Consider the following 27,275-nt stretch of genomic DNA (forward strand, 5'->3'; position numbering starts at 1 on the left):
CTGAGCTGGGCCGCAGCTGTGTGCTAATTGGGCTGCATGTGGCCCGTGGGTTGGAAACTGCTGAGCTAGTCCCTGACAAAGCTGTGAACTCTAGCGAAGTAGGCTCTTCTTCCTGTATTCAATTACCTGTGGTTAATATCCCTTCAATGCTCCCATCCCCACTCCCGATGTTCTTTAAAAAAAAATACTTAACATGTCAGTTGTTGTTATTATTGTTTATTTGCATTGTAGTAACAACTAGGGGCCGCAATCAAGGATCAGAGCCCCGGTGTAATAGGCACTCATATAACAAGAAGAGAGTCCCTGCCCCAAAGCACTTACAGTCTAAATAATTTGATTTATATTAGCTAATAGAACTCCTTGAGTTGACTGAAAAACTCAAATGTTTCCTTTAGACAGACAGAGATTGGTTTTACTACACGTCTGCAATGCTTCCTAGAACCTCAGATGAAATTATACAATTCATAAACCCATGTCTTAAACTCCTAGCAATGCACTGAAGTCAGTCCAAGTGAAATGGAATGAGAAGATAAAATACCATCAAGAGTACACCAGATAAGGAAACTGTAGCCCTCAAACTGTTTGGATATGTTGTAGCACACTAGTCAGGTCTGGGCTATGGCCCCTGTACAAACATTTACCTAAGGGAACGATCCATTTAGTAACCTGAATGGATATTCCAGGAGATCTCATTTGACTTCTGGGCACAATTTTTTTTTTTAAAGAAAATGAATCTATCAGGATAAAGACATCATTCTTGGACAATAAATGTAAAGCATTCACTCAACTAGCAGCCTGATTGACTCTCCCTTAGCTACTCCACTACCCATATCTATAAGATACCTTTTTTAGGCAGGCTCTGGCAGAGCAAAGTGAAACACAACACTTTTTACTTTTGAATCATTTTTTGACTTGCACCAAGACCCCCACAATGCTCTTTTGACTCAGTTGTGGAAAGCTCTGAAGAACTCGGGTCAGCTCAATTTCCGGTGTATTACTATTAGATTTAGAATGATTGCACTTAATCTATTCCAAGTATATACCTCACTCTCCAAAATCCCACTATGTACAAAAATCAAGTGTGTTCTTCCTGCCTTCCAACTGCCAAACCTCTGTGGGGTTATCAATCCACATGTTTTGTGAGTGCGCAGTACTAGCATGTTAGAAAGCAGTGGATCATATCAATAGGTATCAGGAATATCCCTTATGATTCCAAGGTCTGCCTACTTCATTTTTATAGTGAATCTAGAGATGAATTTAAAGTGAAATTCTCTCTGACAAAATGCATATAATGGGAATCCAGTGCATTGCCTTCCATATGCAACTGGCTCAAAGACGTAGGTATCAATTTAGATATAGTCCCTTTAGAAAAACCTTATTATGTCAAAACAGGAAACAAGGTACAATTCACGTCTGGAAAAAGCTCTCTCAAGGAAAGCAGTAGAGAGAAGAGTTTGCAACAAAGAGCTGGTGTTAGCCATATTAGCACTAATGTCTGTTTTTATTTGTACTATCTGTAACACTGAATATATTCATTGTGTCTTGAACATACCTGCACTCTTAGTATGTTCTGTTGCCTGAACAGAATCTGTCTTGAAGCTGCTTAAACCTTGCATCTGTTTGTCTGATTAATTCTTTTAAATCAGTATCATTAAGGTAGTTTTTGTTTTTCTTCAGTTACACTAAAGCGTTTGAAAATAAATATAAAATATTGGATACTTTTCTAAATAGGAATAAAACAGAAATGATAAGGATTCTGAACACAACTTTATGGACTTTGTGGCTTCATTATAAAAAGAAGGCGATGCAGTTCATGAAGCACTGAATTTATGTGGACTTTACTCTGACAAGAGCCCTGTGCTCCCTTTTTTTTTGATGTTTGTAACCTCTCTATTGCAGGAACATCACATTCAAACATTTCCTCATTGTTGTGTTGCAATTGTTGTATATATTGAAATTTCTCCTTTTCATTTAAAAAGAAATTAACAAATATTTCTGACTAAAACATTGTTAAATTTGAGTGAACCGAGTGGTAGATTCCACAGAGTTTTTGCAATGTGGGTCTTCATTTTTCTGGGAACCATTTTAATACTGCTGTGAGAATGTGAGGGGAAATGGCTAAAGCCTTCCCAGTGAACAAGGAAGGGTCTGTGCAAATGCTAGCTCTGAACAGGTGTAGTCAATTCTGGGCAAAGAGATATGAATCCAGGTCCATCTTTCATCTTTCTGTGACATATGCAGTCACCTACATCCTACCCATGCAGCAGCTTATGTCCACAACAGTTCTCCACCTTCTTAGAACTGAGTACAAACATCACACTTAAATTCATAATACAATCTCTTAGCACCAACAAAAGATTATCAAAATTAATTATGCCCTTTCTAGTTTTAGAAATCATCTCCATCATCTGTGCTAAAGCTACTTCTTCTGCTGCTCTCTTTTGATGCAGCAGGTGATATTGAAGACAAGAGTGGATCTGTTCCAAATGGCGATATTGTGTCATCCAGTAAGATTTCTTCTAACCTTTGTTCTTCTTTTGAAGCAGCACTAAAAGACAAATCGGTGAAATGCGAGAGAGGATCAGAAAAGGCTGTGGATCCATCACAAAGGTCAGCACTTGGTCCATGTACCAGAACCAGTTGCTGAGAATAGTCTATGGAATTCTCCTCTGGATATGTCTGTTGCTTGATGACCTGGGCAGCTACATCCACAGCACTGAGTGAAGACATGAGTGGTAGCCCATGAGCACGAGCCTGTATTTCTAGTTCCTAAGGTTTCAAACAAAAAAGATTTAAATAATGATTTTGGAAGGGAACTTCAGTTCTTTAGAACCACTGTAGGTAAGAAATATGCATACAGATTGTACGTGCACAGTAATTCTTAATCCACTTGTGGCAATATGTTTAAAAATACAATATATGGACAATCCATGATAAATAACAACAAACAACCTGGGCTGGTTTTCTTTTTAATTCTCAGCCTGTAGCTAAGTGAACGCCCTACGGGAATATAAGAGAGATGACAATCCCCATAATACCATTACCTACAGTACTGAACCACTTAAAGGTGATGGAAAAATGCTGCAGATATTTCTACTTATTAATTATCCACAAAAATTCAAGGCTGCTATCTGGAGAGATAGCGGGTACCTTACCTGATTATATATTTCTTTAAATCTTGCATTTCAAGCTATGGAGACCAGATTCTGATACTTTATGTCACATGAGCAGATGATGTGTGACTTAATATAACATGGCACAATGTACCCCAAGGCAATGCAATGCCGTGGAAATTTTACAAAGAGGAAAAGAAAATATGGAGGAGGATTTAGTGTTCAATATAGTTTTAGGGAAACAAATGAATTTTTTTGCTGTAGTTATAATGTAGATATACTACATAAGGCAACATTTCTTCAAAATATTGTATTAGTTCTCTATAAATATGTTACCTTGCATAAGGCCTAATTATCAAAGGATTTTTCTAGAAATCTAAAGAACTTGCATAGCAATAAATACAGACTCGCAAAATTATGTAAAATTGTACCATTCCTGAAAAAGGCCAATCCACTTTTAATAAATGGCATTTAAGAGAAAAAAAATGATACAGATGAATTAAATTCGATGATGGATAAGTAGTGAGAAATCTTTGTAGTTCATAGTGACATTCTTATACAAACCTGAATTCGAAGAAGAAGTCTTCTGTTAGTCTGCTCTAATTTCTTCTGTCTGTGTTCTAATTCTCTAGCTCTCTGTTGTTCTTTTTGTAGCCACTTGATGTACTCCACTGATGCTTTTAAAATAGTTCCTTTGTTCCAGCGCATATCACTGCAGAATGTAGAGATAACCTTTTCACAATTGTGCATGTCAGCAGAATTCATAAGAACTTACAAAATCTTTTACATTAATATGAAATAATGATTTACATGACTATTATTCACTCTTAGATATTATTGCTTCTGAATGGAAATTTTAATAGAATAGTTAAGAAGCCCTTATATAGTAAAATTAATCCCAGAATGAAAATAAGTGTCAAAAGAAAGTAATAAAGTGACTTTTTGTGGGAGAGCTAAATGCAATATCATGATTCTACCATTACAGTTTTTATATTTTTAGTGAAAATTGCTTTTATTATTAACTCTAAGATTAAAATCTCTGTGCAGTATTTCTGCATTAATGAACTAGGAAATATACATTACTTAGGACTTAAGCCTAAATTTTTAAAGATCATTTCAAATATACTACTCCTTTTACCTGACTTTCTAATGAGGTAGCTTTTATGCTTGTCGGGAAAAAATTGTCTGGGCTGAATGCTGGTCCTCATTGATGGTGAAGCAGACAAATTATAGTTTAGCAATCACATGGAGTGTAATATGACAAAACTTTCTCACTCAAACCCTTTGACCACACTTGAATCAATATATAGCTGGTTAAAGCAGCACAAATAAAAATACATCCCAAATACTTCTTCTCCAAGGATCAGACTGTCTCTGGCACTGATCAAACAAGGATCTTAAGCACATGCTTAATTGTAAGCACACAAGTAGTCCCATTAAAGTCAATGTGCTTAAAGTTAACATTGCACTCAAGGACTTTGTGGATCTGTGGCCTTGAAACAAAATGGATTTTATGAAGCATGCAGATTTTTGATATAGTTCTAAATCTTATAATACAGGTATGGGTACAGCCTGCATGACAGATACAGATTGCAAGATTTTAGCAAATCCATGTCACCAATTTCAAAGACAGAATGCCTGTAGGAGTCCACACAGAGGAAAGAACTCACATGGCCCCGGGTCCTGTATATATAATAGCGGATTGTGACAGATATGATAATTTCCTGCAATATTCTGGACAAACCTTATTGAATTAAGTTTTAGGAGCTCATTGTATGAAATATGCAAATTATTGCATATTATTGTGGGATTGTATGTAACATTTCTAGTAGGGAAACATGGCTAATGTAAACCCTGGGAAGTATTATGAGCTTCTAAGGACTATTTGAAACAATGGACCAGACAAGTATGAACTTTTAAAGTTAAGTGGGTCTCCCACAAAATCTCTAGGGGTGGTGTATACTAATATACCTCTGGTTATGTAAGAACTCAGCCTTTTGAAGCATTGCCACGTTCCTGAGGAGGGACCTTTGTCTGCTGATCGCCTGTTACATGAGGACAAGATGATACTGCCAAGAATGACCTCGAGCAGATCACTGAAGACTACGTGGCTCTGGGAAGAAGGATAAAGGAGTTAGAGGTGCAAGTGGTGTTCTCGTCCATCCTCCCCGTGGAAGAAAAAGGCCCGGGTAGAGACCGTTGAATCGTGGAAGTCAATGAATGGCTACGCAGGTGATGTCGGAGAGAAGGCTCTGGATTCTTTGACCATGGGAGGTGTTCCAAGAAGGAGAAGTGCTAGGCAGAGATGGGCTCCACCTAACAAAAAGAGGAAGAGCATCTTCGCAAGCAGGCTGGCTAACCTAGTGAGGAGGGCTTTAAACTAGGTTCACCGGGGAAGGAGACCAAAGCCCTGAGGTAAGTGGGGAAGTGCGATACCGGGAGGAAGCACGAGCAGGAGAGCACGAGAGGGGAGGGCTCCTGCCTCATACTGAGAAAGAGGGATGATCAGCGAGTTATCTCAAGTGCCTATACACAAATGCAAGAAGCCTGGGAAACAAGCAGGGAGAACTGGAAGTCCTGGCACAGTCAAGGAATTATGATGTGATTGGAATAACAGAAACTTGGTGGGATAACTCACATGACTGGAGTACTGTCATGGATGGATATAAACTGTTCAGGAAGGACAGGCAGGGCAGAAAAGGTGGGGGAGTTGCACTGTATGTAAGAGAGCAGTATGACTGCTCAGAGCTCCAGTATGAAACTGCAGAAAAACCTGTGAGTGTCTGGATTAAGTTTAGAAATGTGAGCAACAAAGGTGATGTCGTGGTGGGAGTCTGCTATAGACCACCGGACCAGGGGGATGAGGTGGATGAGGCTTTCTTCCGGCAACCAATGGAAGTTACTAGATCGTAGGCCCTGATTCTCATGGGAGACTTCAATCACCCTGATATCTGTTGGGAGAGCAATACAGCGGTGCACAGATAATCCACGAAGTTTCTGGAAAATGTAGGGGACAATTTCCTGGTGCAAGTGCTGGAGGAACCAACTAGGGGCAGAGCTCTTCTTGACCTGCTGCTCACAAACCGGGAAGAATTAGTCGGGGAAGCAAAAGTGGATGGGAACCTGGGAGGCAGTTACCATGAGATGGTCAAGTTCAGGATCCTGACACAAGGAAGAAAGGAGAACAGCAGAATATGGACCCTGGCCTTCAGAAAAGCAGACTGACTCCCTTAGGGAACTGATGGGCAGGATCCCCTGGGAGAATAACATGAGGGGGAAGGAGTCCAGGAGAGCTGGCTGTATTTTAAAGAATCCTTATTGAGATTACAGGAACAAACCATCCTGATGTGTAGAAAGAATAGTAAATATGGCAGGCGACCAGCTTGGCTTAACAGTGAAATCCTTGCTGATCTTAAAACACAAAAAAGAAGCTTACAAGAAGTGGAAGATTGCACAAATGACCAGGGAGGAGTATAAATATATTCCTCAGGCATGCAGGAGTGAAATCAGAAAGGCCAAATGACATTTGGAGTTGCAGCTAGCAAGAGATGTTAAGAGTAACAAGAAGGGTTTCTTCAGGTATGTTAGCAACAAGAAGAAAGTCAAGGAAAGTGTGGGCCCCTTACTGAATGAGGGAGGCAACCTAATGACAGAGGATGTGGAAAAAGCTAATGTACTCAATGCTTTTTTTGCCTCTGTCTTCACGAATAAGGTCAACTCCCAGACTACGGCCCTGGGCAGCACAGCATGGGGAGGAAGTGACCAGCCCTTTATGGAGAAAGAAGTGGTTTGGGACTATTTAGAAAAGCTGGACAAGAACAAGTCCATGGGGCCAGATGTGCTGCATCCAAGAGTGCTAAAGAAGTTGGCGGATGTGATTGTAGAGCCATTGGCCATTATCTTTGAAAAGTCATGGCGATTGGGGGTGGTCCCAGACGACTGGAAAAAGGCTAATGTAGTGCCCATCTTTAAAAAAGGGAAGGAGGAGGATCCGGGGAACTACAGGTCAGTCAGCCTCACCTCAGTCCCTGGAAAAATCATGGAGCAGGTCCTCAAGGAATCAATTCTGAAGCACAAGGACAAGTGCAGTGTCCTGCACTTAGGACGGAAGAATCCCATGCACTGCTACCAGACTAGGGACCGAATGGCTAGGCAGCAGTTCTGCAGAAAAGGACCTAGGGATTACAGTGGACTAGAAGCTGGATATGAGTCAACAGTGTTCCCTTGTTGCCAAGAAGGCTAATGGCATTTTGGGAGGTATAAGTAGGAGCATTGCCAGCAGATCGAGGGATGTGATCATTCTCCTCTATTTGACATTGATGAGGCCTCATCTGGAGTACTGTGTCCAGTTTTGGGCCCCACACTACAAGAAGGATGTGAAAAAATTGGAAAGCATCCAGTGGAGGGCAACAAAAATGATTAGGGGACTGGAACACATGACTTATAAGGAGAGGTTGAGGGAATTGGGATTGTTTTGTCTGCGGAAGAGAAGAATGAGGTGGGATTTGATAGCTGCTTTCAACTACCTGAAAGGGGGTTCCAAAAAGGATGGATCTAGACTGTTCTCAGTGGTATCAGATGACAGAATGAGGAGTAATGGTCTCAAGTTGCAGTGGGGGAGGTTTAGGTTGGATATTAGGAAATACTTTTTCACTAGGAGGGTGGTGAAGCACTGGAATGGGTTACATAGGGAGGTGGTGGAATCTCTTTCTTAGGGGTTTTTAAGGTCAGGCTTGACAAAGCCCTGGCTGGGATGATTTAGTTGGGGATTGGTCCTGCTTTGAGCAGGGGGTTGGACTAGATGACCTCCTGAGGTCCCTTCCAACCCTGATATTCTATGATTCTAAGATCAGAGGCCCATCCTGTATACAGGAGTGGCTCATACATTCATGAGTGTGTTCATTCTGAGCCAAGGTGGTTATGAACTTGTAACCTTAGAGAAAACGCCCTTGGTGGGGTTTGAAGGACTGGAGCCCTTGCTGGAGTTGCAGTGAGCTCTGATAAGCATGTGTGTAGGTTTCTTTATTGTTTAAATATATTTTCTCTATAATGTTTTCACCTCAAGAATAAATGGCTTGATTAGGAAAAGGTGTATGGTACCTTATAACTATGCGCAATTACGCTGATTATAGCCTATGAGGAGAAAAGCAAAGCAGGCCTATTCAGGCAGTCTGACTTGCTGGGGAATTCATAGAGCAGGCAAGGAACTTTGCCACCTGCAAATACCCTGGTCAGGAGGGAGTGTGACGCATGTCTCTTCCCAAGAAACGTGACAGCCGGGGAGTCACAAGCCTGAGAGTGGGTGCCCTTGGTGGACCACACAGGGGCAGTACTAGTTCAGTTGCCATGAAGTGTGACACTGATTGGATGTAGTCAATTGGGATCTGGAGGTGGGGTAAGAGGTAACCCATATAGGCTGCTTTGCAGGATCAGGGCCATTAATGTATACTCATATATGCTCTGTAAATGGTGAAAATGAAATATAAATTTTAAAACAAATCAATCATAGAATAGCAGGGTTGGAAGGGACCTCTGAAGGTCATCTAGTCCAACCCCCTGCTCAAAGCAGTACCAATCCCCAATTTTTGCCTCAGCTCCGTAAATGGCCCCCTCAAGGTTTGAGCTCACAATGCTGGGTTTAGCAGGCCAATGCTTAAACCACTGAGCTATCCCTCCCCCAAAATAATCAGTTCCCATTGCTTTTTGGACTGTAGGCACCAAAAGAGCACAGAAAGAGACTTCTTTTGACTATTTCAGAGACAGCCTTGGAAAACTGTACTCACCCACTAACCTGTGGTGACGAAAATATCATTAATATTTTCTCTATTTTCAAGAAAACGAGTGAGTGACTAGATCTTGTGCCTGATTTGGTAAATTTTCATGGCAATTTTGCAAAGTGAGACTGAAATAAGAATACTTATAGCATATTCTTCAGAGAAACACATCCAAAATGGGTTTTTGCCAATCCTCCTATCCACATAAGGTCAGCCTGTCCTATCAAGGAGCCAGAACAGTACCATGAGAATTATGTGTCCACTCACAACCAACTGGCTCAGCTTGAAAATAAAGAATATAATGCTGCAAAATTAGGTGCCAAGATACTTCAATGTTCAACAAATTAGAAATTCTGAAGATAGCATCATCCTCATAGTGGAAAAATAATTCATACAAAACTGTCAAGATTTTTTGCAACAGTTTCACACAAGTGTTGTTATTCAAAACAGGCAAATTTTGACAAAAAAGTTTTTTCAATGTATATTCCTCCTAGACATAAGAATAAACCATGTGTTATAGACTATACTTTGAACTCACTAATCAACAACTGGAAATCTTTTTTTTTTAACAGAATAACGTTAGTAACCTTAATATAATGTTCTGAATATTATTTACATTTCCTAATTGTGCTGGCTGGACATTTCTACTGATATAATGGTGCTATTTTTATCTCTTTCTTTAAGTTAGATCTTCTTTAAGTTAGATCTAAGAGTCTAATTGCTACATTCACATTTACAATGGAAATAGTCAACTGCTACATGGCTCACAAGCGTTAAGGCACAAATGCTAGACAGGTGACGTTAACTAGATAAGGTGACATTAACAAATTTGAGGGGCTTGCCCACTAATGTGAACTCTGATGAAAAGCTTGTAGCCCTTCTGATATCACGTTACTAAAGAATTTTGAATCCTTGGTTTTAAGTCTGGAAGTTCTGGACTGAATGACATCAGTCACACTTTCTTAAGTGTGATATCCAATAAGCGTATTGTTCAATACCTGATAGGAGAAATTTTGTACTAACTAATTGGCATATATATGGTGGGATGTCTTACAAAATAAGAGTATTATAGCTAATCCTTCCAGTGCATGAAAGAGAAACAGAAGTTCCCTCATACACTAGGACTGATGCAGGGAGGGGAAAGGCATGCAACAGCAAAGGATTGGTTGGGGATCAGCTGATGTATGACAGTACCATCCATAGGCCCTTTGCTCCATCCATACTTATTTATGTCATCAACAGAGGAGAGCTGATGAAAGAGCTTCTGTGCTGGCTCTAATTAACAAGGTTCCCCTTCTACTAGTGTGATTTTCCTGGGACAGCTATGCCCACTTTAGCACCACCTTCTGCTGGCAGTGCAGCATAACAGGTTGCATAACAATTACCTCACAGGTTGCATAACAATTACCTGCAGTATGCCTAGCTCTAGTTAGTAATTGGCCCTCACTTCCTTGAGAGCTGAGTTCATCAACATTAAGACAAAAAATCATGGAATCTGAAAAATATTGTCACTTAAGAAAAAAATAAAACAACATCAGAATAATTTAGCAATTCCCATAACATTTTCCCGTTCTTTAAACTTTGAAATTCTAAGCTGAAATGCAGTTAAAGTTAAGTGAAAAGTGACTGCAAGTGTCATTGTGGAATTCTGTGTTTATTGTCTCCCAGTGATTTCTATATCAACCTTGCTCAGTTTACAGAGAGAATTATGATTTTCTAGCTACCAGTGCTGCAAACTCATCTGAGAATCTGCAAAATCACGCAGTTGATGTTAGTTGTTATTTATTTTATTTGCAAATAATATTTTAAAACAATATTTAAAAATGGCTACATTTTAAATAATTGGAACCCCATCCAATTGTGCATATAACTAGCCTGTAGACCTTCAGGGAGTTGTTATTTGTTATTCTTGTCCTCTTTCCCCATTCTTTTCTATTCCTTGTCATACTCATGTAATGTCTTAAATTAGGCCCAAGTCTTGTAAATACTTACATATATAACTCAAGACACAAGAGCAGGTCACTTAAGCGCTTACAGGATTACGACCTTAGACTGTAAACTCTTCACAATAAGGACTGTGTCCAGGGCCATCCCTAGCCCTAATGGCACCCCAGGTGAGGAGCATCTTCAGTGCTCCCCTTCCATTTATTAAACTTTTGAATACCTTATTTTTATTGCATATGTAATATGTAGCCCATTTCACAATTTGGATGCACCATTTGGATGCATGGTTTTCCCTGTCATATAAAATGATAAATTTGCATGCTAGGATATGTAAATCTGTATTTATTCATGTCATATATAAGCAAATAAAAAACTAGTTTCCTCTAAGCTTATAGAAATTTTTTATAGAATAGCTGAAATGTACTAACATCAAGAAATTGAACTATGCACGAACAATGGGTGGACCAGTATTAAATAGTATTACAGTAGGTGACAGCTTTAGAAAATTAACCCAAGTCCTTTAGTTCAAAAGGTCGCTTTTCTTGCCTTTGCCCACACAAACTGATGCACAGCATCAGAGAGATCCAAATAGTGGCCAATGGAATTTTCAAGTGATAAAATAGCAAACAATGTCAATCTCTTGTTGACCATCATCGATCGAAGATATGTTTTAATGAGCCTGAGCTTTGAAAAGCTGTGCTCATCACTCATGGCTGTGACAGGCAGCATGAGCAGAATCCTCAAAGATATCCACACAGTAGGAAAAGTGTCCTTCAGCTCTGCATCATGAAGGAATTGGAGAACTTGGAGTGGAGAGTGCTTCCCATGTGGCAGAATGTAACAGAAGTTGTCTAGTTCGACATATAGGTCTTTATCATTGACATCCAAACATTCCCTATGCGTCAGCATCCAGTGAAGGTCAGTACAATTGTTCAAGAGTGTTTTCCTGTCCACCAGCAGCTTACTAAGGTCATAAAAAACCACCCAGGTCTTTTCATGGTGCTTCATTTGTCCGAACCTTTCTTCGATGAACATTCAAGCAGTGTCAACGAGTGAGCAAAAAAACTCCCTCTTGATTTTTCTTCTTGGCTTCCCATCACCTCATCTCTTCCCTTGTAGCCAAGCTGTCTCTTCTTCCAATGAATACAAGTTTCTCTGAAGATTCAACTCCTAAGTTTTCTGCCATTTCTTTGGCAGCAGTGATAGAATCTTCAAATCCATTGTCTCTGTAGGCCACAACAAAATCAAGGCAGCTTCTCATCAAAGTAGTAGCAGTCGCGATGTCCATCGACTGAGTTTGTAATACCTTGCTTACAATGTTTACTTAGAACAGGAGATCATGCCAAACCACAACTGAGACCAGAAATTTGAACTCAGTTTCTAGTTTGCTAGGCTATGAATGTTGTGTCAGATTCCGGCCTCAGTTTTACTTGACTGTGCCAATTCCATCAAGACGTCGTAAACCTCAGGCACTTGGTACCTCACTGGCCTTACACTCCCAGTGAGTGTCACTTAGTGGCTTCACATCAGATTTGTAACACTGTCCATGAGGATTTTCCTCCTGATAGTTGATGCTGAAAACAGGACGTATATCCTTTGCTGTAATCTGAAGATACTGAATCTAAAGATGATGACACTGCATCTGACACAACTAGGGTGAGGGAATGGCATTCAAAAGGCATGAAGGAAGCTCTTGGATTCAGCGCAAGGGTCCTTGCCTGGACAACCCTGTTTCTTCCTTTCATTTTAGCACCATTGTCGTAACCTTGGCTGCAGCAGTCCTGAAGCTTTATTTTACTCTCATTCATAGATTCATAGATATTAAGGTCAGAAGGGACCATTATGATCATCCAGTCTGACCTCCTGCACAATGCAGGCCACAGAATCTCACCCACCCACTCCTGAGATAAACCTCTCACCTATGGCTCAGCTACTGAAGTCCTCAAATCATGGTTTAAAGACTTCAAGGTGCAGAGAATCCTCCAGCAAGTGACCTGTGCCCCATGCTACAGAGGAAGGCAAAAAAAACCCAGGGCCTCTTCCAATCTGCCATTCAAAATGTTCATAAACAGTTCTGTTAGGCTTTTTCCAGTAGAGTCGTCCACAGACTGGAAACAGATAAAGTGTTCTTTTACTTGGATACAGCCACCCTCACTGTCAACAAAGCTTACTATAAATGACATCTTTTCACTGCGACTAATGTCAAGAGTGCAGTTCATTATTATGGTGTAGTACTTTGCTTTGCTGAGCCACATCAATATGTTATCAAGCACCTTCCTTGGCATAAGGTCAGTCAATTCATTTTGAATTGTTTTGTTGCAGTAATGGTCCATAGCTTCTTTACAAACTACTTGACGTAGGTGCTCACGCATGACATTGTCGTATTTCCAAGGAGCTCTACCAAACTGAGAAAATTACCATTATGTTAAGTGAACAACTTACCTGATGAGCCCTGGAAAGCCAAACTATTAGTCACTATTTCACTGTTCAAGTCATAAAACACAAGTACACTTTCACAATTACACAATAAAACAAGGTTCCCAATATTGCAGGTGGGATTTCACTTCAGTTTGTTCTTATATCTCACTGATTGACTGGCAACATCCTGCCCCTTATATATCCTTGAGTGCATGGCTAACAACATTCTAGGAGGTTTGAGGAAAATGTTGTTCTCAGAAAGTCTGGAAGGTTCCATGAGATTCTACAAAGATCCAGAACGTTCTAGGAGGTTAGTGAAACATGAATCCACATACGGAATACCTGAAACATTTACTTCCAACATTCTAATTTTCCCTTTTGTCGCTAACAACAAAAACAGCACCCCAAGCCCAGCGTCTCCCAAGCCCAGCACCCCAGACAGTTGCCTGGGTCACCTGCTCCTTAATCTGGCCCTGACTGTCTCTTCCTATGTTTTAGCCCATCACAGTGAAACCTCAGTACTGCCCATGGCATCTGTGTGCTACTGTAACAATAATCTTACCCCAGACTATTATATTATGTGTAGGGTTAAGATTTTGTCACTTTTACTTTTTAGTAAAAGTTAGGCACAGGTTATGGGCAATAAACAAAAATTCACAGAAGCCCGTGACCTGTCCCTGACTTTTACTAAAAAGAATGGTAACAAAATAGGGCTGACGGGGATGAGAACCCGAGCCCTGCTGCTGGAGGAGAGGAGGGGCAGGGGTCCAGACCTGCCACTGCTGCGGCTCACAGCTCTGGGGTTAGAAATATTTTTTCCATTTCTTCTTCAGTTTCACTGGAGATACCATGAGAAAGATAGTTATTATTTTGGTACTTCCAGGTTCCATCTGGAGCCTGGTTTAACCAATCAGAACTGGAACTTGGAAGTGCTGAGACACATGAAAAGGAAAATGGAAAAAATACATATATTTAAATGCACTGGTTTTGAATTTTCAGCAAAATATCAATGTTTGGTTGTGGTTTTCTCCCAGTTTTATTTTTAAATGATTTTACTTGCCTGTTAATAGTTTTGCATTTTGAAAGTACCTATCACTTGGATATCTAAGCCCTTAAAATTAAACTAAAAAGACAAAGTATTTTGTAACTTAATAGAGACAATATTCCCACCTCAAGTTTTCTCCCACTGAAAAAGCAAGTTCAAAACATCTATTCAGTTAAGCAATGTAATCCATGCCCCTAAGTATAAATTAAACGAAAAAGAAGAAAAGGGATTTCAATGCAGTCAGGAGTGAGTCCCCTGTGAAGTTCAACTGGATCAAAACAAGTTCAGCAAAGACACAAGAAAATAAAAGTGAGATACAAACACTTCTAAGAAGCAAAATCTGCCTTGTAAAGGTCGATCATAGAAACATAGAAATGTAGGGCTGGAAGGGACCTCCAGAGGTGATCTAGTCCAGCCCCCTGCGCTGACTCAGGACCAAGTAAACCTAGATCATCCCCGAAGGTGCTTGTCTAACCCGGGGTGGGCAAACTTTTTGGTCCGAGGGCCACATCAGGGTTGTGAAACTGTAGGGAGGACTGGGTAGGGAAGGTGCCTCCCCAAAGAGCCTGGCCCGTGCCCCCTATCCGCTCCCTCCCACTTCCTGCCCCCTGATTGCCCCCCTCAGAACTCCCAACCCATCCAATCCCCCCTGCTCCTTGTCCCCTGACCACCCCCTCCTGGGACCCCCTACCCCTAACCACCCCCCCAGGACCCCACACCCTATCCAACCCCCCCTGCTCCCTGTCCCCTGATTGCCCCGCCCCCTATCCATACCCCCACCCTCTGTCAGGCCTCCCAGGACTCCCATGACTATCCAACCCCCCCTGCTCCCTGTCCCCTGACTGCCCCCTGGGACCCCTGTCCCCAACTGCTCCCCCAGGACCCCATCCCCTATCCAACCCCCCCCACTCCCTGTCCCCCCGACCTCCCAGGACCCCACCCCATCCAACCCTCCCCCGTTCCCTGTCTCCTGATCTCCCCACCCCCCCCAAACTTCCACCCCATCCAACCGCCCCCTGTCCTCTGACTTCCCCCCAGGGTCTCCTGCCCCTTATCCAATACTCCCTCCCCCCTTACCCTTATCATGCCGCTCAGAGTGGCAGGACAGGCTTATTTGAAAGCCTGGGAGGTAGGCGGGCACAAGCCGTGCCGCCCGCACGGCAGCGTTACTGCACGGGAGGGGGGACAGCGGGGTAGGGGCTGGGGGCAAGCCTCCCCAGCTGGGAGCTCAGGGGCCGGGCAGGACGGTCCCGCGGGCTGGATGTGGCCCACAGGCCGTAGTTTGCCCACCCCTGGCATAACCTATTCTTAAAAATCTTCAGTGATGAAGATCCCACAACCTGCCTTGGAAGCCTATTCCAGTGCTTAGCTATCCTTACAGTTTGAAAGATTTTCCTAATGTCTAACCTAAATGTCCCTTGCTGCAGATTAAGCCCATTACTTCTTGTCCTACCTTCAGTGACATAAAGAACAATTGATCACAGTCCTCTTAATAGCAGCCCTTAACATAGTTGAAGACTGGCCCCCCTCAGTCTTCTTTTCTCAAGACTAAAATATGCCCAGATTTTTTAACTTTTCCTCAGAGGTCAGGTTTGCTAAACCTTTCATCATTTTTGTTGTTGTCCTTTGGACTCTCCAATTTGTCCACATCTTTACTAAAGCCTGGTGCCCAGAACTGACACAGTACTCCAACTGAAACCTCACCAGTGCTGATTAGAGTGGGACAATTACCTTCCATGTCTTACATATGACACTGCTGTTAATACACCCCAGAATATTAGCCTTTTTTGCAACTGTATCACACTGTTGGCTCATCTTCAATTTGTGATCCTCTGTAACCCCACAGATCCTTTCAACGGTACTACCACGGAGCCCTGTTATTTCCAATTTTGTAGCTATGCCTCCGATTTTTCCTTTTCTAAGTGTAGTATTTTGCACTTGTCTTTACTGAATTTCATCCTGTTGATTTCAGACCAGTCCTCCAATTTGTCAAGGTCATTTTGAATTCTAAACCTGTCCTCCGAAATGCTAGCAATCCCACCCAGCTTGGTGTCATCCACATATTTTATATGTATACAATCCATTCTGTTAACCAAGACATTAATGAAAACATTGACTTGTACCAGACCCAGGACAAACCCTGGCAGGACCCCACTAGACTTGCCCTCCTCATAAGAGGCTTCCAGATAGCCTCTGTAAATATCCTTTTTGATCCTGATTTTGAATGTGATCTCAAAGGAAGCCATCCAGGATAGGCATGCTAATCACTCTGCCTCAGTTGCAGTAGCATTGTTCTTCCAATGCTAAGGATGATTTGCTCCACTGTTATTAGTCCAACTATCATCCAAGCTCTTCCCTTTGCAACCAAGTTTCCAGTGTCAGGAACATCTTTTAAAATCAGTAAATATGGTGACAATATTGAATTTGAAGAAAGTTACAGATTGACAGTATAAAGTGGGGTGTTTTAAAGAAAGAGGGCTGACTGGGAGAAGAGGAAGGTGGATGGTAGCAGAACAAGAGCCTCAATAGAGGGTGTAGGGAGTTGGCAATGTACCATGCCAGGAAGAAGTAATTGATAGATGTGATGGGCCCCAGGCACAGGCTAATTTGTGATTACAAATAAAGGGAAGTTCATAGACATTAATTCTTTGAAGCATTTTGATCTGACAGACAGTAGTAAAGTTAGATTATGGGAGATTATGTATATACATAATCTATTATATTTGCTACATTTTCAAAAGTGATCTTGGATGCCTCCATTTTGGGATGCTCAACTAAGTTGAGACACTTTAAAGGGACCTGGTTTTCAGAAAGCACTGCGCACATGAATATCAGGCCCCTTCAAAGTGCCTCAACTTGAGTACTTAAAAACGGAGGCACCCAAATTCACTGGTCACTTTGTGACTGTCACGTCATCGAACCAGTCAAGTACTGAGAGAAACAAAAATGTGACATGTTTATTATTTTTTCCAAAAAAACTGTAAGGCAACATCTGTAAGCCAAAAAAACTGTAAGCCAAAATACTGGTGCATACTCTTTAGGCTTCACTGAGTGACATGAGTTTAAATCCATCATGTGCTTGTGGAAGCACCAAAACAGATTTAAGGCCAATTTATGTGTTTTTACAGGAGATCACTATAATGTATGAAATATCAAAACAAGACTTGAATCCAAACCAAAATATTCAACCCAAACACCCCTACACATCTGGGCGAAAATGTTGATTCATATCTGGAGTTTGCAGCTCTCGCCCATTTCTAATCACAGTTCAAGACTTGCTTCCATTAGCACTTCATAGCTGCAAACCAACAGTGCCATCCACTGTTCCTCAGAGTAATCTTTCCTCACAATTCTTTACTTAAATGGTCTAAAGTACTGTCCGAAAAAACACTAAAATTAAAACCAATGTTACCAATGTGTCTCTACAGGACATCTGATGTGAATAAAATCTTATTTGGCGGCTTAGTGGTGGTCTTACTTTAACTCAATTGGCACACCCATCATTGTATTAGTAGCATCAACAACAACATGCCCACTTTACCCATTTTGGGTTGATGCCAGAGAACAAGGTGAGCTTGTGAAAAGGTCATTCCCTAGAAAGGACTGTGACTGTGTTAACTTTCTCACTGGCGATTTTGCTCAGAGTGGCTTGTCATGCCACGCTTATACTTATGCAAGTCTCACACAGCTTTATATTATTATAAAAATCCTTAATTTAATAAAAAACTTCTTAGCCCTGAGGAAAAAAGGCTGAAGTGTCAACAGAGAATTTTATTCTGAGCATCACGAAGCAGCCACTGACGAACAAATGAAACCCACAATATTTGTATAACCAATTATATCCAAGTTACAATCATACTGGTGCATACTCTTTAGGCTTCACTGAGTGACATGAAAAATCCAAAGCTAAAAGTCTAGGCTTTAAATAACTTACTGAATTGTTCTTGCTCATCCTGCAATAGGCTTCACTATGGCGCGTCTTCCCCCGCTCCCATTTTGTTTACTGCAGAGCTTTGAAAGTTTGCTAGCACCAGAGAAAGCTGGCAAATTGAAGGTCATTGACTCCCTGTTTTCTATGTTAAAAGAGTTAAAGCCAACTCTTTTAATAGGGCACGCTGATTGCAAAGACTTTCCAAAAGCTAATCTTTAGATACAATCTATTAAACAGAACTGTTGACAACACAAACTATTTTCTTACAAATAAATTAAAAGGGATGATGGAAATATAAACATTAAGAGAATGCAGTAAGGTGTAGCAGCATAAAATTTGAGTTACCACACATTTATTTATACACTGGCATAAAAATTATAGCCATTTTTGTATCAATTCAAAGTACCTGAATTTCCCTTGCCTTTCAGCTTCTTTTCTCAGTGGATGTGGTTTTTACGAAAGGTGCCAAATCAACAGCCTCAGAGACTGAAGTATTCTGTTTATCTAAAGAGCAGGTAGCAGCAGTGCGCATGCTGCTTCGTCCCATTAAAGGGACCATCTCTAGGGATGAGAAGGTAGCTCATTCCCCATTATCATGCTACCCGTGGCCTCTCTGGTGAGACTCCGAACAGGCATAGCAATTATTCCCAGATGTAATGGTGGTTTTTGTGGTGTGGAGACTTCTCTCTGAGGAAATGCAATGATAAGACCACCAACTCTTTTCATTACAGCCATCAGAGGTTAATGATTTTTGCTACCTATCTGACCAGCTGGGCTGGATTTGAACTAGTGACCTAGAAGCAAAAGTCTCTGTATCCCATTAACCGTTTTCATGGTTATCTTATCGCTTCTTTCCCTCTTTATTTATACTACAGACATTGTTATAGAAATGACTGTTGAACTCACGGATCATTAGACTTTGGAATAAGCGTGCCAAGCTCCTTGATTCGGTAATTAATATTATACCTTCTTCTTCTTTCAACTGTTAAAAAAAGAACAATTTACTATGGTCATTATGAAACATTCTTTGGAAAAGGCCTAATGAAACATTTTAATTAGTTAAAAACAGGCAGACCAAAATAAGGACCAGTGCAAAACATTCTGATTTACAATGATAGAATTAATCCTGAAGTTAGCTTAGAAATAATAAATTACCGAGTCAAATTCAAAACCTATATCGCTCAGCATCCCTTTGCCTACTTGTCTCAGGGTCTCAGTAATGTAGGTTTGCTTTGATTTTTAATGTAATTGACTTACCACTGTGGTCCAGGAGGGAGCAAGTTCATATCCCTCCACCCACAGGGGCAGCTCTCCCTGCAGGGCCATTACTTCAGGGCAGATGGTGTTAAGGTTGCCACCATTTACTATGGCTGGGGTTCCATAGAAGCCCCAGTATCAAATGTACTAGGTGCCTGTGATTGTCCCCTCTCCACATCCATTCTCCTGCCTGCAATGGCCATCTCTGGTCTTCACGGTAGCTGGTGTGCTTGCCTCCACTGTGGGCCCACAATCCTAGGAATGAATTGGGCTCATATTGCTTATAAGATCACAATGAGGGTGTGTCTACCCAATGGGGTACTGTAATCTATGGGGGTATGATTTCTAAAGCACACTGTGTTGCACATTCATTGGTCCATGGACACTGTAGTGGTGAGTACTAAAGTTACCCTAGTGCACTTTAATGTACTATTGTTTCAAACAGCACTACATTAAAGTGCAGTAGCACGGTCTAGGTGGGCCAATTAATGAGCAATACCTTAGTGAGCTTTAGAAAACACTCCCCCATAAAGCACCTTAGCCCACTATGTAGACAAGCCAATGGTATGGTTCTGGGAATGCCTGCCACCTTCTAAGAGATAAGTCACTGAAAATGCATCTGGCCACTTAAGACAAATATGTGGGTCAAAGCATCAGGCAACTTACGCTCCCTCATCATATTAATTCTTTTGAAACAATAAGAAGACAGACAAAAATAGGATGTTTAGTCAACTGGTTAATAATTTCACCCATGAAATTTCACCCATATTCTCCCTTCTATGTGTTGCCAATGGAAGTGTGCATTACTAGGAAAACCAGTTATATCATCAGCGTGTCCATATTATAAGGACAAGGAAACAGAGCATTTGGTGCCAAACTGAACACACAGAATTTATTTTTGAGATAACTAAACAAAACACTGAATAAAGCTATCAACCACTAAACCTTCCATTATGGCACTGGCTAAGATGGGACTGTTGATCTGGTGTGGCACGAAACACGTAACAAGCTTCAATGGTTATTTTTAAAATAAACAAAGTTAAAAGCTATAGGAACCAGTTGAAACTCTTAAAGTTTCATATAGGTTAAAGCTGATTTCTTAGATCCAAACCTATCTCCATGATTTTGGTTCCAGAAATTTATGTGGCCTATTTTGTCAGTTCCTCTTCAGATGTTCTTGTAAATTTTGGATCATAACTACAAAATGTGAACTTTAATTGTGCCTGGTATTTGAATGCTGGTGTAGTTCAAATCCTCTTCAGACCATCTCTAAAAAAATATGATCCTCATAAAAGAGCTTACCTTAAAGGGTTATTTTTTAAATCACTCCAGCAAAACCTTTATTATTTAATGCCTTAATACATACAAGCAAACAGATAGTCGGGTTAGCCTCCAGAGAGAGTCTGAGCGCTAACGTGTACACACAGAACCAAAGCAATGTGAAACATGCCCCATGGCTGAATATTGTAGTCATGACATATAGCTAGGCTTCAACCTAGCCTCCAATATTGTATACAATTAAATGCACTCTTCTCACCCACTGAGATGCCTAATTAACTAATTTGCGTGAGGTGATTATGGTCTAATAGTCGGAGGGAGCAACCTAAGCAAAGACAAGATTTGGCACCCCAAATGTATGCTTGCTACTCTCTTTCCTCCCTCTCATTAATCCAAACAACTCAGCAACACCTGGAGTTTCCTACCTGTGTCTTTTCCTCCTTCAGAAGGAACTCTTCATTTCTGGCCAATCATGTGAAACAGGCAGTGGCTGCTGCAGGGCTTCAAAAAGGATGCCACAGCCACCATCATAAAGATTTTCAGGGTGTGTTAGTAACCCCAAAAGGCCCCATCCACAAAAATCTGGGTGGAAACAAGGATACCTTCTGGAGGGGGGAGGCTAAGTGAGCAAAAAGTATTCTACAGCAAGTGAAGAGTAGCTTGCATGGGTAGGTGGATGATACTACACTCCCAGTATGCCAGAAAGTATCCTGCTTAACCTACGTCAAATGTTATCTGAGCAGATGGAGAGATAAGAACTCCTGAGATCTAATGCTAGTCTGATTCTGACCACAGAATTGGGAAGTCATTGAATAGTTGGGTCTCAGTTTTCTATTCTGTAAAATGGGGATAATAATACATATGTAATTCACAGAAGTAAGGGAGACAGCATGGTTTAGTGGACAGTGTATCATACTGGGAGTCGGCAGACCATGCTTCCATTCCAGCTTTGCCACCAGCTGACTGTGTGACCTTGGGCAAGTCACTTTATCTCTGTGTCTCCTCCCACCCTTTGCCAGTCTTTGTTTGGACTATAGGTTCTTTGGGGCCGGGACTATCTCTTGCTATTTAATTTTACAGCACCTAGAAAAATGGAGCCTCAGTCTTAGTTGCCACCTTTAATCACTGCAAAAATATAATTTATTATAAGTTATTTATAAGTATATGCTGTAAGAATTAATTCATGAAAATATGTAAAGTATGTCAAAGGTTAAAAATGTTATATAAGTGCACAGTATTATTTTATCATCTCTGGGAAGAAAGCAATGTATTTATGGAGTTCTTTTTTGTCTTCCCCCCCCCCGAAACAGATCCTTTCTGTTAGTCTTGGACAACAGCAGATAGCTGGCACACTCCATTTCTGTTCTCTCTGTACACAACGTACAATGATATAGAAGAAGAACATATACTCACTGAGGTTGTGGTTGTCCTTTTTTTGTCTCTCCTTTGCCATTGCTCGTGTATCTGCTTCTGACAGAAAGTAACATTTATTAAAACAGTCCTTGGGTCACAGTTCTACTACTTTCTCCCTGTTACAGTGTCCCCTTTTCATTAAGGCAAAGTTTTTAGGCAACAACTTTAGAATTTTTATCAATTCCCACATTACTAAAGAAGACTGTGCCTTTGACCAGTATTGCATTTTTCAGTGTACCTGACAGGTTTCTTAAGACTTTATTGAACATGCATTTTAATTAAAAAAATTAGAAGTGGTAAGAAAGAACATTACATTTAGTACTTTTTTCTCCAATTTGCTGTACTTTACGGTGGGAGGAATCCCTGCCCCCCAACCTTTACAATAAACTAATGTGAATCTGGATTTGTATATCCCATAATGCAATAGTTAATCAGATTTCTAAGATATTCATATTGAACAAACTCACTGTTTCTTTTGAGTGACACTAATAAACCGTACATGGTTGTTAGCATTCTTTGGATTAACTGAATGTAACTTTTAAAGTTGTTAATCCATTAATATAGATTCTCCTTGAATAGACGTATTGTAAGCTTTTAAAAGAGCCATTTGTTCAATCCTGGAACAAATTTAATGGGCGATAATTTATTTATGCTATTGATTAGGAGCCAAAATGTGGAAGAATCCTCTATGTTTCCTAAAATAATTAGGTTTATTAGAAGCATGATGTTCATAAAAATGACAGAGTACACATTGTTTCTGAGTTGCTAAAGTAGAGGACCCAGTGTAAACATTTCCCTTGCTCTTTGCTCAACTCCTTAAAGGAAACAACATGCACTTTGCAAATTCTTAAGCAAAAAATACTCTGTATTTCACATATATTTTATTGGTAAGGTTCACTGAATTTTTAAAACAAACATCATTGCCTCTTAAATTATTACATTCCAAAATCCCAGAGCTATATTACCTGTGATTTCCCTTTTTAGTGGTAGAGTAGATGGGCAGGAAGCATTTGTAAGACCCATATTAGCAGGTGACAATCCTTGGTCACTGTTGTATATATCCAGAATGCTACTGGACAGCTTAAGGAAACAAAGGAAAAAATAGGAAAAAAAGAATCACAATATGTTACAAGCTTAAAAGGTAAAAAGCATAAGTAAATGCTAAGAGTAAGCATAATGACAGGTTTCAGAGTAGCAGCTGTGTTAGTCTGTATTCACAAAAAGAAAAGGAGTACTTGTGGCACCTTAGAGATTAACCAATTTATTTGAGCATAAGCTTTCGTGAGTTACAGCTCACTTCATCTGATGCATAAAAGTGGAAAATGCACTTTTATGCATCCGATGAAGTGAGCTGTAGCTCACGAAAGCTTATGCTCAAATAAATTGGTTAATCTCTAAAGTGCCACAAGTACTCCTTTTCTTTTTGCTAAGAGCAAAATTCTCTATCAGATGCGTATTCATGTCTCATGTTCTTCAGTGTGAGCTGCATATATACATCTAAAGGAGAATTTATCATCTTGTATTAAATAAAATTAAAGGTTAAGGGTCAAAGCCTGCCATTGTTCCACATGCAGAACTTTGATAGAGGACAATGTGAGTTTTGTATGTTGAGTGATGGCAGAATATGGCTCTTGGTGTCTGATTTTGAAATAATACTGTAGCCTATTTTCCAATAACAAGATTACTGCAGCTACACTTCAAACATGAGTTAAGTTGAAAGGGAAAATAACCTTGCTGGTCTTTACCTAGTCCCCAGGGAGTACTTAACCACACCATTGAACTCAGAATTAGTATTTCGTTTTGTTTATGTTTTAACAATATAAAGAAGTTAAGGCCCGATTGCTTTTAAAAGAGGAGTGAACAGAGCACTGGAGAACATGCTGTTGGTGTAAATCTTGCAAAGTTACAAGGATAGACCAGAAACTCTACTGGCCTTAATTCAGCTCTACCATGTCTGGCTGTACATAATATTGTATTGTTCCTTCCTTTGTGAAATGCGATATGGTACTTGAAAACAAAACAAAAAAATTGTTAAAAGGGAGTGAAGGTTGAAAGAGTGTTCCTATGGATTCCTGCTAGCACCCCAAGATATCAACCTTTCTTTGAATAATTCTAAACCTTTTTAAAATAAAACCCAGTTCTGGAAATCTAGAAATGAGCAATTTAGACTCCAATCCCATATAATCAACCCTTCATCACGCACTATCCCCGCACCAGACTTACAATTAAACACTGTTGTGTGTCCATGTGAAAACAGCTGTATACAAATGTGACTCAAGCCAGCCCAACAGAAAATAAGTCTGGGAAAAGCAGAAGAAAAGATGCCAAATATTGTATTCTGCCATTTTATTGCACACACAACTTCTGTGCACAACATTTCTCCACTGTGGCCAATGTACAACAAACTAGGGGCTTTTGTCAGTCTGGTCCAAAACATTTTAAAAAGATAGATGAAAAAAGCAAAGACAGTTTGTTTTAGTTGGGGGAAAAGTAAACTGTCCTTAAGATACAAAAAGTCTCTTTTAAACTGTATAGACCTTCATTGTCCCAGTTCTTTCTTGCATCCTGACCATGGGATTGGGCTGGGAAAGCACTTCCAGTTCTTCTACCTCTTCCCCTCAGGATGTCTCCTCTAGATTTCCCTTGCCTCCCTTGCTTTACATTCCTGAGCCCCTAATTAACTATTTCTGTACCTTCCCTAAGGTTGGGCACGTACCTCATTGCAAGCTGCTTGGGACTAAGGTACTTTGGTAAAGATTTGTTTAATGCTTATCTGTCCCATGCTAGTGTTACTACATTCTTTCGTGAGTCCTTTTATGTATCTAATTACAAAGAAGATTTATCTTCTAGGGGGAAGAAATCTCTTTAATTTTAAAGATTTTCCACTTGAGAGTTCAGTTCACTGCAAATTCTCCTAGTAGCCAGTGGTAGAATGAATCTACCATTGCACATGTTGCACACATACGAATAACACCACCTATGTACTTCAAAGCACTTTATCAGAAGACTAATGCTTCAGAGCATGGAGCGCTCCTAAACACAGATAGAAATCACCAAGCCAAGTCAGTTTTGAAAATCCGCTTAAATATTTCATCTCTCAGTGCAAATAAATTTTAAAGAATGTTCAGAATTCACTTGAGTATTACTCAAGAACAAACTATGTTTAATATGTAGGATTTGAAAGCTAAGCACATTCCCATCATAAGCACCTTTATTTCATTCCTGAGCAGTAAAACAAAGAGTACTGTAGTATTTATTATATTTTTAAGTTTGCAATATCTGTGTTGCAGTCATACTATAACTGAACTATGACAGTGGATTTTGTATCAGCTCCAGGTGTATATTTAGGGACTCCTTTGAGATTACATTACTGTAAGTTAATGCAGAAGTTGGGCTCCTGACACTAGATTAACTCAAAAAGAAAAGGAGTACTTGTGGCACCTTAGAGACTAACCAATTTATTTGAGCATGAGCTTTCGTGAGTGAGCTGTAGCTCACGAAAGCTCATGCTCAAATAAATTGGTTAGTCTCTAAGGTGCCACAAGTACTCCTTTTCTTTTTGCGAATACAGACTAACATGGCTGTTACTCTGAAACCTAGATTAACTCAGTAATTTCCAACAGCCTAATCCAAAATCTTCCTAATGGAAATGTTACTATTCACTTCAATGGGCTTTGGATCAGGCCCTTATTGGGATTTAGTCTTATTGTTTTAGTGAAATGACAGGGAAAAAATAACTATTAATAAAATAATAGTTTTCTTACATACAAATAGTCCAGCAAATGTGATTTGTTCAAATAACTGCAGCAAAATTCTCATACGCCTATACATACATATTCAAAACTAGGTATTAATATCGTAGTAATGGTAAATACATTATAATTTGTAATGTTATGTAACAGAGTGCTGAAGGCTAGTACTGAGCCAGCACTCTGGTTACCATTGGTACTGATTAGGTTCTCCTGGAGAAGGCCTAATTAGAAGAGGTGCACCAGATTACCAGGCCAGATTGGGAATAGTCAATAAACCAATTAGCCCCTCTGACAGGGAAGCTGTAAAAAAGGGCACAAGAAGGAGTGCTCAGGGGGAAAAGAGAAAGAGAGGAACAGAAGGCTAGGAAAGCTTGCCAAATGCAGGGGGAATCCCCTGAGTAGAAACACCTTACCTACCTCCCCCACCACTTTTGGAGACTGGATCAGGAAGTTGAGATACAGTGTGTAAGTGTGCAGACAATGCTATGTATTTGTGGAGGGATTAAAACTCTAAATAAACAATGCAGTGGTGTTTACAAGCAAGAAGATCTCAGGGTAGTGTGTTCGTGGAAGAGGTAGGGGTGCACCATGCTGCTTTGTCATGATCTGGAGGCTTGGCTGGGATTGTGCCTGTATCTGTGTGGTCTGGAAACCTGACAGAGAAGCTGGTGTCGAGTTTTGGCAGTCTTGGCGATGTGGGAACACCACAATGGCTGATGGAGCAGCAAAGAGAGCTGTAGAAGACACTGAAAGGCTTCCAACAATCGCACCACACAGAGAAATAGTCCTTGCTTGCCTGGCAGGCAGAGCAGCAAAAAATCCAGCAGGAATTTATATGGGAGCAAATCCAGGTTCAGCAACAATTCCTGCAAAGTTTAAATTGCTGAGTCCTACAATGGAAAAGAGAACCTAGGGATAGGACTCTGTAGGATGGAACAGGGAGATTACCCTGATGCATTTGGTTACTTTTGAAAGGTGGCAGTGGGAGCCAGAACAATGTGGGCCTTCTGGCTAGCAGCCTATTTAACTGAGGAAGCACAGGCAGCATATACAGCTCTTGGTGATGAGCATGCAAGAGACTATAACGTGGTTAAAGCAGCCATCTTGGATCCGGTGGGCCAGTCCACAGATAAATATTGCAAGAAATGTACCGTGGCAAGAATAGTAGATGGAAACAGAGGCCCAGGAGCAAGAATGACCCCCCCCCCACCAACAAAGAAGGTGTAAGGGGGGGAGAACAGCTCAACAGGCTGCCCTTCATGTGATGACCTCAGACAGAGACAGAATTATGGGACGGAGCCACACCCACCAAATGTGATTTTTGTGGGTGGAAAATGGGTAGCCCCTGTA

At 40.6% G+C, this 27,275-nt stretch overlaps 1 protein-coding gene across 3 annotated transcripts in view; it reads right to left on the reverse strand.

The window, feature by feature from the left end:
• Positions 1 to 200: 200 nt before the first annotated feature.
• TFEC (transcription factor EC) overlaps positions 201 to 27,275 on the reverse strand; it is a 75,564-nt gene continuing 48,489 nt past the window's right edge. For 2 of the 3 annotated variants that reach the window (XM_084625763.1, XM_084625765.1), the window contains 5 exons: positions 23,139 to 23,253; positions 22,174 to 22,230; positions 19,132 to 19,207; positions 3,678 to 3,825; positions 201 to 2,769 (listed from right to left, as the gene is read on the reverse strand). In XM_084625763.1, coding sequence (XP_084481889.1) covers positions 2,389 to 2,769; positions 3,678 to 3,825; positions 19,132 to 19,207; positions 22,174 to 22,230; positions 23,139 to 23,253 — 777 coding nt within the window. In that variant the 3' untranslated portion in view covers positions 201 to 2,388. The remainder of the gene's footprint in view (positions 2,770 to 3,677; positions 3,826 to 19,131; positions 19,208 to 22,173; positions 22,231 to 23,138; positions 23,254 to 27,275) is intronic. The other variant, XM_084625764.1, reaches the window with a different exon arrangement.

Source organism: Lepidochelys olivacea, assembly GCF_965140295.1.
Source record: "Lepidochelys olivacea isolate rLepOli2 genome assembly, chromosome: 1".
NCBI lineage: Eukaryota > Metazoa > Chordata > Testudines > Cheloniidae > Lepidochelys > Lepidochelys olivacea.